Source organism: Seriola lalandi, unplaced genomic scaffold (genome assembly GCF_002814215.2).
Source record: "Seriola lalandi dorsalis isolate HSWRI2012SDOR001 ecotype SW California unplaced genomic scaffold, Sedor1 jcf7180002054582, whole genome shotgun sequence".
In the NCBI taxonomy this organism is placed as follows: domain Eukaryota; kingdom Metazoa; phylum Chordata; class Actinopteri; order Carangiformes; family Carangidae; genus Seriola; species Seriola lalandi.
In genome coordinates, this window is record NW_019525135.1 from 2336116 (window position 1) to 2349261 (window position 13146).

The 13146-nt window shown below is 39.5% G+C and overlaps 1 protein-coding gene across 2 annotated transcripts; it reads left to right on the forward strand.

The window, feature by feature from the left end:
- The first annotated feature begins 500 nt into the window (after positions 1-500).
- LOC111664096 (tetraspanin-5) lies at positions 501-12395 on the forward strand. Of its 2 annotated transcripts, XM_023418565.2 has the most exons (10): positions 506-1120; positions 3980-4030; positions 5839-5985; positions 6073-6243; positions 6399-6524; positions 9078-9125; positions 9789-9905; positions 10013-10074; positions 10364-10416; positions 10525-12395. In XM_023418565.2, exons 1-9 carry the CDS (start codon positions 1037-1039, stop codon positions 10374-10376), a joined length of 819 nt encoding a protein of 272 aa, XP_023274333.1. In that variant the 5' UTR covers positions 506-1036; the 3' UTR covers positions 10377-10416; positions 10525-12395. The 2 variants fall into 2 exon arrangements, with proteins under 2 accessions (XP_087033311.1, XP_023274333.1); XM_087177185.1 differs by lacking the exons at positions 10364-10416; positions 10525-12395 and having other exon boundaries at positions 501-1120; positions 10013-10078.
- The last annotated feature ends 751 nt before the right edge of the window (positions 12396-13146 follow it).

Genomic DNA, 13146 nt, shown 5'->3' on the forward strand with positions numbered 1-13146 from the left:
TCAGTTTTCAGTATAAAACAAGTTAGAATATTCAAAAATATGTGAATAAATGAATACACAGAGACACCACTGCTCTCCACAGCTGACTGTCTGAGACTTTACAAAAGAACTTATAAATGTACAGACTTCTAAAACAGGTTGTGTGTCTGGACTTACATGTATGTGCCCCTGTAAACATGCTTCAACACCCACCTTTCAAAACCCCACAGACACAGACCTCATACACTGTGACTAATTGTGTCTTTTATCTAAATTAATAATCATCAATTCATGCAGTCAAAAGATATAACCATGATATTGTAAAAAAAATAATCCAGTTTTTTATTTTAAATTAAATGTTATTTTATTTAGCTTGACAATGACAATGATGAGTGATTTAATTTTTTTGGATTATTTCACAATTTCACGGTTTTGTTATATGTCATCTGTAGCCATTATTTTACTATTATTTAACTTATTTTTATTTTATTTTATTTCATAATGTCCGATTAATTTATAAAAAAACCTATTTTCAGGCTTTACAGGCTAATATGTGCTATAAAGTTTAATTCTATAATCTTATTTAATAAATTATACTGATAATGATAAATGACTAAATATCACGGCATGCTGTATTTCATGGAAACTTGAGGGCCCTCTGCTGGAGGAAGTCCCGCCTCTTCTCACAACTAAACACCCTCATTGGTTCCCACACACGTCAATCAAATAACAGCCATGTCTAGATTATGGGTCAGATAGAAGACCATCGGTTTCAATCTGTTTGACTTCAGCGGATTTATTTCACCGTTTTACCTTTGGAGGTCTTAACTTGGATAAAGTGACACTGACAGAAAACGCGCTTCCGTGTTGCTTCATCTGCGCCTTTTGTCAGCGGAGATACAACATCATGTTTGCCATTAGGCGCGGAAACAATTGACGGCGCGTTTTGTCGAGCCTTAAAAAATAAAAGGGTGTTTCTCACAACCAGGCTGTCAAGCACACAGAGGGACCATAGATGTGATTCCTGTCCTCAGCGGGCGGCGTTTGAGACAGAAAAATGATGTCAGGAAAGCATTTCAAGGCTCATGAAGTGAGCTGCTGCATCAAGTATTTCATCTTCGGATTCAACATCATATTCTGGGTAGGTCCGCTGTTTGCTGTTTCAGGCCTGGTGTATCCTCAGCTTAACACATTGACATGACATGTTTTTGTTCTCCATCAGCAGTAGCTTTAACGTCTAATTCTTTGACAGTCGTGGCCTTTATTTTATTTTATTTTATATTATTTTCTGCCCTTCTGGTTTTCACGGGTGGCTTCATCCCTGCAGTGAAGGCTCCATGCTCCTGTGCACTTGCTCCCACTGTCAGCTGTCAGCAGGCTTTTTGTCTTCTGCTCCGTGTTGTTGTCAGCGTTTGAGGAGCTCAGATGAAAGGGCTTTCCTGACTGCCTGACAATATCGTGTGTTTGCTCATCTGAGGATATTTGATTTGTGTCAGTGGTGTTTGGATGGGGGCAGTGCAAAGTGGACTTAGAGCAGTCATGTCCATCCCTGGTCACCCTGTGCTCAGCAAATAGACACAACAACATCTCCTCTTGTGGTTTGGACTCTCTCAGTAACCCCATCGGGAATTTCTGGAAGTCCCGCTCTGGGCCTCCAGTTACCAATTTAAATACTTCTGTTTTACTGAGGAGAAGAAGATGGGTCAGACATACTTTCTAAAGGTGTTGATAGTGAGAGCAAATGGCTTTAGGAATGCCATTTAATAATGCAAAGTATTATATATGTTAATGTGAAAGAAGGTCTTGTTTGAAATCAGCTGTGGGTCATAGCTGAAAGGACTAGTTGATTAAAAAAACATGTTGAAAAACTAACTGAGAACTATTTTGATAATCGTTTAATTTTTTTAAACCATCTTTCAACTAAAAAACTCTAAACATTTGATGGTTCCAAGTTCCCAAATATGTGAATTCACTTCTTTTGTAGGTCATTACATTAAATTACTTTGTGAGACAAAACAAGACATCACATAGACCACCTGATTAAACGCATAATCCTGTTCAAAATTCAAATTGTTTAGGCCTGCGATTACAACGTTGTTTCAATAATGATTATTCTACCAATTTTTTTCATTAAGTGTTCAAGTGTTTAGTCTACAAAATGTCCGAAAAGTGAAAATGAAAATGATCACCACAATACTCTAGAGGTAAAGGTGACTTCTTGTTTTGTCTGATTAAAATGGAACATATTTAATTTACAATGAAAAGCAGGAAAACATCACATTTGAGAAGCTGGAACCAGAGAAAGTTTGCCATTTTTGCATTATGATTGACTGAAATGATTATTTTGCTATTAATTAACCGATGAACCAGGTGTGGGTTGCTAGTTTGGCTAATCCAGTAAATTAAATACTTGACAATTACACACTGCAGTCCTGCTTGTTGATTTGCAATAAAAATGCCTGTGTACAGTATAAACACGAATATGCAGCATATCATCATATTGCATAACCCTGTCTAGTGGTGCCAGTATGTTTGTGGCCTTTCATGAACCCTGTAGTGGAAGGTCACCTGTCGGGCCCTACAGAGTTTGTCAGCAGCCGTGCGTTCAATGGGCCGTCCACCAGTCATGCATCACCAGAGGAAGTCTGTGTCAAAAGCATCTGTTCCTCTTTCCTCTGCATCTCTTTCATAAATAATCCCTTGGAAAGTTAATCTGCAAAGTGCTTTTTGTCTATTTAGGGGGAATTCTTCACGGGTTTAATAGAAGGACTTGAGTTAACATCAGTTCTCTAAACAGCATCATTACTCGTGAACTTGGTGGTTGTTTGGGTAGCCTTGTCTAGTTTAGTTTGTTTTTATTCTTGCTATGAATCATTCATAATCTTAGTTGGAAGTAAATTTTTTTTATTAAGTCAAGGACCAAGTCAAATCACATTTACTATTTCCGTTTGATATTTGAATGACAGATAAGCCTTACAATGTCAAATCCATGATATAAAAAACTGTGTGTTCAAAGTTTGACAAAACAATATAAATACCAGGTACAAATATGAGCCTGAGCTTATGTCCATCTCTCACAGTCTTCAGATACTCTGGTTCTGTCGTTATGGAGAGTTGTCATGACAATATGTTCTGACATCCTACAATTTTGTATGTATTAAAGCCACCACTTCAGTGTTTCAATTATAAATCTTACAACTAACCAAATACAATACAAATCCAGTCAAATATCGTCTAAAATATACTTCATAGTCCAACTATGTAAATTTAGTTACCCCCATCTATCAACATGATGCCCATCAAACACGTTTGGTCTGGACTGGCCATCAGGACTACCGGGACAAATTGTGCTGGGGCGCCACATCTGTGGGTCCTGTAGACCATAAAGTTTTTAGCATCCCTGTCAGTCTCCTCACCGGCCCTCTCTGTGTGCCTGTCATTCAGAGTGTGATGTCTTAAAGTTGCTGCTGTTGTCTGATACGAAGAATGAAGAAGAGTGAGCAAATCTCACTTCTGTATAATTAGAAAATTGGTGTTTTAATGAGTACATGAATAAAATGACTGATAAATTACAAAATTATAATCATTTAAGTATTATTCTTCTAGGCTGTTATAATTATAGTCAAGTCTAATTTCTGTGCTTCATTTCAAAGTAAAAAGCCTAAGAGCCATCTGAAAAATGGCATCAGTGTATTGATTCCTAACTTTGAACTCTTCGGCCCTGATCAGACAAGACAGTCTTTGTTTTCTATAGGCAGTAAATGTCTGTGAGCCTCGTGTTTTTAGATGCTCTTAGCTGTTTAAATATGCTTTCTAATGTGGGAGTCTCCTGCTGATACTGCAAACTGAGATGAGAAATATTTAGAAATGGACCGCTGCCAGGAAAACCTCTCTGTGGTTTCTTTCTCTGTGCTTCTGTGTGATGACTACATGTCGTAGTCACAGCAAAATAATCCTGCTCTCTCATCTCTCTTGTCTCTCTCTTCTTCCCCTCTTTCAGTTCCTCGGAGTGGCATTCCTTGGCATCGGGCTGTGGGCATGGAGCGAAAAGGTACGTTTTATTCACTTATTCATTGTGTGAATCTTTTTTCCTTATCGACATCTGCAAATCATTCTTAAACTAAGCGGATCATTTACATTCACCACTTGTCGTTTACGCCCATCTGTCTGCACAAAATGGAAGCAGTGGCTTTACTGAATCAGAAAGGAATGTCATGCTTTCTGGTGGGACACCCCTCTGAACGATGGACTGAATGTATCTGATGCATTTCACAGATTCATTCATGGTGTTACCCCTTCAGTACTAGGAGTATTAGAGGTTATTGCTTCATCCTTCACACATGGTTGCAACTAACGATATTATTAACCTGATGATTGTTGTTGTGATTATTCAAGTAAATGGTCAATTAAAAATGTCAGAAGATAGTGAAAAATGTCATTCACAGTCCAGTAAGCCCAAGGTGATGTCTTCAAACATCTTGTTTTGAATGATCAACACTCCAAAACCCAAAGAGTTTCAATTTACACTGATATAAAAGAAAACACAAATCTTCACGTATGCAAAGCTGGAACCAGAGAAATAAATTTATGTAAATATTCTCTGGATAAAGATGAAGATTTAAATTTATTAAGGCATAGTTGAGTTCAGAAAGGAGACGGTGCACTTAGGATCATCTCCTGTATCTGTGCCACATGGGTTTCGCTACACCTTTAGGAGACCATCGGCAACTTTGAGTCTATTCACTCCAATAGGAGAAGTGAACGTGATCACAGATTATGACCGATTCCTTCGCCCCATAGTCAACGAAATAAATATCGGACCTTACCATAGATCTTCCCAAGATTCGGACACTAAAATGCAGTTTTTCAGACCGAGAAAATTAACCTTGTTCGAGTGTTGTCTCTGTCTCATCAACAAACTCTTGCGGGATCTCGCAACACACATCTCTCTTCTCTCTGTCGGGTCAGGTTTCACTGACGCAGCACTGCCTTCCAACTGCAGAAGCAGAAGTTAAGAGGGACTTCTACGTGAAACCACGAATTAAAACTGAAATAAAACTTGATCAGATACTAAGCTAGCAGATAAAAATGAGTCAGGCAGAGTCAGGCACAAATTCATACTGTATTCGGTCTTGTATTGTTTTGACATGAACAAACAATCACGACCACGCCCACTCAGGAGACAGGAAGTGTATCCCATTTTATAACATTGGCGCTGCTTGTAGTTCGTCATCTTTGGTGTAGAGTATCTTTGGATCGTTGTCTGTACGTTAAATATGAAACTGGAATCAGCCGCCGTTTAGCTTAGCTTAGCACAAAGACTGGAAATAGGGGGGAACAGCTAGCAGGCTCTGTCCAGAGGTAACAAAATCCACCTACCCGTTCCTCTAAAGCACACAAATCGACACATTATATCTTATTTGTTTAATCCAATCACAAACTGAAGTGCAATAGAGGGTTATGTGCTGGCTTTTTAATGGCCGAGAGTGGTTGTCTGGCAACCAGTGTGAATCTACTGCTCCCAGCCAGGAAATAGTCTCCCCCGTAAAACCATAACTTTTTATTTTTATACTTGTTTTTATGGATTAAACAAACAAGCTACACATGTAAATTAATTATCTTTTGAGATGCTCAAAAAACTCATTAATTAACTGAGGTGCAAAGCTAAGCTAAAAGGCTGCTGGCTGCTGTTACATATTTACTGTACAGATGTGAATGTACCAATTGTATTCCCTTACTTAAGAAAAAAGAATTTTACCTGCCTTTATTAAGAACAGAAGATGAGACAATTCTTCTAATCTCCTTCCCCTAATCCTCCTTCTAACAACTTTCTCTTGCCCCCTTTTGCTTCCTCACCAGGGTGTTCTCTCTAACCTCTCGTCCATCACGGACCTCGGGGGTTTCGACCCCGTCTGGCTCTTCCTTGTGGTGGGTGGTGTCATGTTCATCCTTGGATTCGCTGGTTGCATCGGAGCTCTGCGAGAAAACTCTTTCCTGCTCAAGTTTGTACGTTCCCTAAATCCCTCGTCAGAGATGTTTCAGTCTTTCATAATAACATTTGTTAAATCCAATGAACTGCTTGTGTATTTTCAGTTCTCAGTTTTCCTGGGTATCATCTTCTTCCTGGAGCTGACTGCAGGAGTCCTGGCCTTTGTCTTCAAAGACTGGATCAAGGACCAGCTCAACTTTTTTATTAACAACAACATTCGGGCGTACAGGGACGACATTGACCTGCAGAACCTGATAGACTTCACCCAGGAATATGTGAGCACTCTTCTTTCTTTATCCTCAGTACTGATTTCAACCCATGCGTTGTTTTTACAGAACCAGAATGTGAGAATCATGGTTGTTCATTCCTGTGGGAAGTAGTTGATGTATATGTGACGGTTGGTTGGTTGGTTGTCTGTTTAACCTTGCAGTGGGAGTGTTGTGGAGCTTTTGGAGCTGATGACTGGAATTTGAACATCTACTTCAACTGCACTGATTCGAACCCGAGTCGAGAGAAATGCGGAGTACCCTTTTCTTGCTGCACCAAAGATCCAGCGGTATGTCAAGTAAAATTGTATTTATATAGCCCAATATCACATATAAGAAATTTGCCTGAAGCGGCTCAACAATCTGTACAGCATTACTACACACTCTGTCTTCAGACCCTTGAATTGGACAAAGGAAAAACTCCCCAAAAAACCCTTAAACCTCAGGAAGAGCAACAGAGGAGGAAGCCCTCTATCAGAACGGACAGACATGTAATACAGGTTGTGTGTACGGAATAGAGCAACAAATAGATTTACAGTATGGGGACAACATTATAGATTGTAAAAATAAATGTATAATATGATCTGGGAGGACACTGAACAACTTCCAGGTGCTGCCAACATACAGGACCAGGGCCACACGACCTCCTCTCCACCCTGAACACAAACCCACAAACATACATGAAACCCACAAACATACATGAAGCAAAACCAAGAAAATCACATCACTCGTATGTTTAAGAGAAGGAAACAAACACACAGAGGGAGAGAGAGAGAAAGAGAGAAGGAGGAGGAGGAGGAGGAGGAGGCTTGGACTCCTGGAGGTCGAAGAACCAGAACCAAAACATCTGGAATCAGGCAGCGACAACCAGGAGAGGCTCCCAGGACGGCCATTTGGGAGGGGGGTGCGCAGTGGTTTTGGACAGTTTATAGTAATCTTATAGACGTCCTGTTGGCAATGCAACATGGACTATATTGTATGTGCTAGGTTGAATGGATTAATTGAGACTAAGACCGAGCAGCTAGCAGGAGGATGGTAACTGGTAGTCACTAACTGAAAGTGAAGGCCAAAGTCTTTCTCTTTCAAAGCCAATTCACTCCCTTTTATTGTAAATCATAACAAGCTCATGGGTGTCATTTAGTGTTTTTGTGTCTTAGAGCAAACTGTTGAAGTCTTTACATTGCTGACAGTTGGAGGGGAAATTGTGAAGGTCCTCTCTGTGACAGAGAGTCGGGTTATCTGTGTCCTGCAGAAGGCTGGCTGATGTTGTCAATCATGGCTGACTTCCAACAGGACGTCCAGGCCTCAGTGTTTAGTCCTCTCACACTCTGCCAGCACAGCAAAGTCTGGAAGCGGCCGGGAGGAGTTACCTTGACCAAGGCGATTTTTCTTTTTTTTTTTTTTTTTGGCAGAAAAACACTGCTCTCTGTTTAGAGCAATGACAACACTCTGCCGCAGCAAAAACAGAATTGCTTCACTTTCACTAATGAAAGTTGCACAAGAGTGTTTTTTTTTTTTTTTTTTATTTGCTGACCGAAGGATGTGCAGTTCCAACAAGGTCATCCTCTTTGAGCGCAACACTTCATGACAATTAGCATCAACAGAAAATGGTTGTTGAATCGCACAATGTTCCCAGAGGTTATCACTTGCGCTGAACACTGACTTTTTTTTTTTTTGGGCAAACCAACACCGAGGCATTTTCAGTCTGAGCCTTCAAGAGTCTAGAGCTGCTTGACAGAGAAGTATTATGTTGTTGCTATATAAATTACACCGCCTTGCCTTTAAGTCCTTGAGGCCAAGTCCAAATCAAATCACATGTCTTCATGAACAAATTGCAAAACAGTTGCAAGTGTTTCAGGTCTCTGACTGCTGACTATTAAAATGACGCATAATTCAAAGGATGGGGCTGACATTTTTCTATATTCGTTTTACTGTCATCAAATACTGTAGAAAGATAAATGAATGTGTTCATTCATCTCTCAGTGCTTTCTGACGTCCCTGCCTTGTTTATGGTTCTCAGTTCATTTCATCCTATCAAAGAACTAAATCTATCAAAAGAAAGGGTCCCAAATATATAATTTCATTAAAAAGGCTTTGTAATTTCCTATAACTTGGTGCTGTTGTTTTCAGAAAACCTTACTCAAACAGGAGTTGATAGTGTTTTTAATAGTTTTTGTACAACAGTGGAGCTCAATGGCACAGAGGAATAGGCTACATCATGCGTTTGGCTACACAGACAGTAGTTATTTGTTTTCTTAAGGGAGTTTGTCCTCGTCTGATTCGAGGGTGTAAGGACAGAGGGTGTTATAATGCTGCACAGATTGTTAAGCACATTTGTGATTTATGATATCGGGCTCACATGGCCAAGTTATTTCATTGCACAAGCCTAATAATCAGATTTATAAGACCCGGCTGTTACTGTCTTATTTATTTTTCAGTTGCTTCAGGCTGTGACCAGGTCAAAGTCTCTCAGCAGCCAAATGTCCAAAATGAAGTCGAAAGTCCCCTTTTTTATGAGCTAAATCTGACTCGGATACAAGTGTTGAGTTTCAGGTCTACAGCTCCGATTCTGTGCAGATTAACACAGGTTTAGTTCTTTGGGACCACTGCTGTCCAGTACATCTCCAGACCCACTACAGTAATATACTGGACAACAGTGCTGTCCTGGTGTAATGTTACAGTATGTTGATCTTGACAGTGACAAAATCATCATGATTGTGGAAAAAAAAAGTCCAGGTTGAAAACAAGCAGTCTTAACTTGCCAATATATGACAAACATCAGTCTAATAACCTCGACTCTACCTTTTAACAATGTGTAAGCGTTATCTCTCTTTACTTCACAGGAGGATGTCATCAACACTCAGTGTGGATACGACATCCGAGCAAAAACGGTGAGATAACTTACGCTGATAGACTGAGACCCTCGTCTAAAACTAAGCTGGAGCTGTAAACCTGCATGAAGAGTGTACATCGCTCATGCGTCTTTCGCCTCAGGCAGGTTTATATGGCTGCATGAGGTCATCAGGTACTCCACCCTGGGCACAATATCCCTCTTTCAGTTTGTTCCCCCAACTCCTCACTCTTCAAAATACAGCAGTTGGCTCTCCATCAGCACTTCTTTGGCTTGTGCGGTATTAGTCATGCTGCAGCAATGCAATGGGAAGTGAGACCCCTCCCCCATCATTAGCTCTGGCCTTACTCTATAGCAGCATAATGCAAGGAAAAGGCTGTGTTTGTTTCCTTGACTTTAAATCTGAGGGAAAAGGCAGAGTGAAGCCGTTTTTAATGAGGCAGAGGAGAAAAACAGCAAGCTGAGTGTGTGTGTTTACAACCAGGTAACATTAGTTCAGAAGGGTTTTAATTTGAAGAGCTTATGAGGAGACCACAAGATAACATAACATTAACAACTGTTGTTAAAATGTTGTCAACTGTTGCAAAATAAAGCAAACCCCAACGTTGAATACTTTTCAGAGGGTAATAAAAAAGTCATTTCAAAACATTTCATTTGCATCTGGTTATAAGCTGCTTTACTTGTTTGACTTGTGCTCTTCCAGGACTCAGAGCAGCGGACTTTCATCTATATCAAAGGCTGCGTCCCTCAGTTTGAGAAGTGGCTCCAGGACAACCTGACAGTGGTGGCAGGCATCTTTATTGGGATTGCATTACTACAGGTGAGGAACAGTGTTAACAGCTTACTTCTACATCTGATCTCTGTCAACTTCTCATGAACCTAACATGTTCTTTCTGTGTGTGTGTGTTTGTTTGTTTGCGGTTTTAGATCTTTGGCATCTGTTTAGCGCAGAATCTCGTGAGTGACATTGAAGCCGTGAGAGAGAGTTGGTAAGAATCAACAGCTCATTAATTCAGCTGCAATTTCACTCGAGCTGGGAACAGTTATTTCTCAATAGTCAGTGTTAACATTGCGAAACATTACTTTACTTGGATCTACGATATTAATGTGAGGCTGATGCTTGTGGCCTTCATCAGGATCCGTACACTTTGCAAGAAACCTCCACTTAATCTAAACACAGCGTCAAAGAGCTGTTAGCAAAGTCCTGTTATGTATTTGTGCATTTTATGTCTTGATTTTATCGCACTTGTTCTTAAATCTGCCTCCTGTTTTGTGCAGTTTGTTTACCTAAGACCTCCACAGAGTCTCCAAAAGCAAGACGGATGTACCAGGTAAGCACTATTTGATTTTATCATTAACATTGCAGTATAAACTATTGATCCCCCACCCTCCCCTGTGGAATGTGTTTATACTGAGATGTTTTTTTTTTTCTTCTGCAGGACTCTGCAGTTGGGATACCAGCAATGAAGGGAAATAAATTAATCAGCTAAAGTGTCCAGAACCAAGAGTCTCATTCATGTGTACATAATAAATTTAGAGTTATTTTTTAGAGTTATTCATGGCCCTATTTTTAAATGAAGAACAACCTTTGAAATGTACTGTAGCTCTCATACAATACAAACGAAACAAATGCAGTATAGGCAGGTATGATGGTAAAGTGGCTCACAAGATAACACCCAGTTTAGCCTGTAACGATGGAGGAGCGGGTTATAACTTATGAGCAGGACACAATGAAGGTAGATTTGTTGTTTTCTCTGAGGTAGCACTTCATTTCTAAAAGGGCCTTGGTTTTATAAGTCTCACAGCTGCAGTTTTTAACACTGCGTGTAAGGGTGGTGTACAAAGCTGAAGTGATTCTGGAAATGCACTGCATGCCTATTGTCTACTGATAGGACATTGGCTCTCCTAACTGTATTTCATTAATGTTAAGTATTTTAAAATATTTGTAAAATAGTCACTAGTTTAGAGTGAATTGGCTGGTTAGCACTTTGTTGAATGTTTAATGAGATCTACTTAAAGCTACAGAGAATTAACTTTAAATTTATTTCCATATGCGAGATGATCACACTCATATCACACAGATGCATACAGTTTGTGAGCAGAGTTTTGTGGGGCTGAGGTGGATATAGTATTATCATGAAGGCAAATCATGGATGTATTAGGTTTGTAAAGTTGCAGTTTGTATGAGTTTGGCATTGACTTTAAAGAAATCTCGAAACATACTGAAAGAAACCCGAAGATGTGGCATGTAAATCAAAAAAACAAACAAAACAAACTCAGCCTTAAGCACTTTAATCTTCATGTAAGAGAGATGAAGTTCATTGCAGCCACTTAGCTTTTGTCACAATTGACTGTTACTTAAGTCAAGCAGCAGCCACTGGAGGGGGCACTTTCCTTAAAAAAAACAAACAAAAAAACAAACAAAAAAAACCAAAAACTTAGAAACTGTATCTGTAACTTCATGGTGCTCCAGAATTGTCAGATTCATCTTGAATTTGTCCAAAAAAAAGTCTGTTGTGCCGTTCCTTGCACATTACCTTTTACAGTTATTGTCAGTCAGTCTTCATTCATTCACTTTCCTCCTTTTGAACAGTTGCCAATGTGTTTCTTTGATGAAATCTGGCTAACTGATGATATACCTTTTGTTGTTTGCTTTTGTTTTTTATTTTTTTCCTGTTTTGATCTGTAAGTTTTCACTGGAAAATTAGGATACAAGCCATTTTCAAGGCTCATAATGAAAGGCAATGCTGGTACCTCCTGGTGGCACTTCACTGACTTTATAGCCTACATACATATTGTACTTGAAATCAGAGCACACCGGCTCTCTCACCAGCATTATGTTTAATGCAAACATGGGAACTAAGATACAATTTATAGGTTTTTTATTTCTAGATATAACCTGGATGCATATAATTCACAGGCAACCTGTAACAGCACAGCATAGCATGGAAGTAAAAGCAGCCTTTTAATATAAAATCAAAGTGAACCTGCAGCAGGTTACACAGAGCTTTTCCTTTGCGGCTTACACAAAGGATGTTAAACAATATACAGTGTCTGCAGTTTGAAATCTTATTATAAATGTATAAAATGGCCACGGTGTCAAATATCCTTTTTTTCCCTCCCAAAGGTTCATATGATTGTTGGTGTTTACTGATCACACACTTTCTTACCACTCAGTGCCATACTTGTAATTTCTACATACTCCTTATTATAACTCTTCTCTTGTTTCATGTGTACTCCTGATTCTTGTAAATAACTGGATCGTGACAAGTTGTAAATATATATCTTAATAAATGTGTTTCTTTGTAAACTTTTGTCTGTGCATACTTACTACTATCTAAATTGTAACGTGATGTGGTGATCGCGGCCGCACTTATTCATCTAACGTTAAATTTTCTAATCATGTTTACAGTTGAGTATAGCTTTTTTATTATTAATGAGTGATAGATGATGGGCATCACACACAAGCCCAGGGGCCCTGCAGGGCTTTGAATGGTAGGTCAGTTCAGTTATCCATCCATAGAGACAATGATAAGAGTACGACCTGACCAGTCTCCCTGTCCCTGCTGCTCACCTCCCTGACCAAAGCCTTTCCTGCCTAGTTACTCAAGTGTGGCTGCACGGCCACTCGAGGAAGAGATTTGAAAACTTTTCTAAAAGTATGTTTTAACATCGTAATGTTGGGTTATTGAGTGTAGACTGAGGGGCAAAAACAGCAATTTTATCCATTTAAAAAGAAATCTACAACACAACAAAGTGTGACAAAATGAAGGGGGTGTGAATACTTTCTGAAGCGTCTGTACATGTAACAGAGGTGAGTTTTGGAAGTGAGGGCAGGGTTTTGTCTCTCTGCAGCTCATTTGTTTTCTCAGACTGTTTTCAGTTCCCTAATAGTCATCTGTTGATTAGACTGAGGTGGAGTGAATGCTCCATGGTCAGACAGGGGAATGCCACATCACAGTCACAGAGAAAAAAAACAAAGATTAGTGGGTTACACACACGCACACACACACACACACATATTTCTTTCAACACATCATGGATAATTTGCAATTTAGATA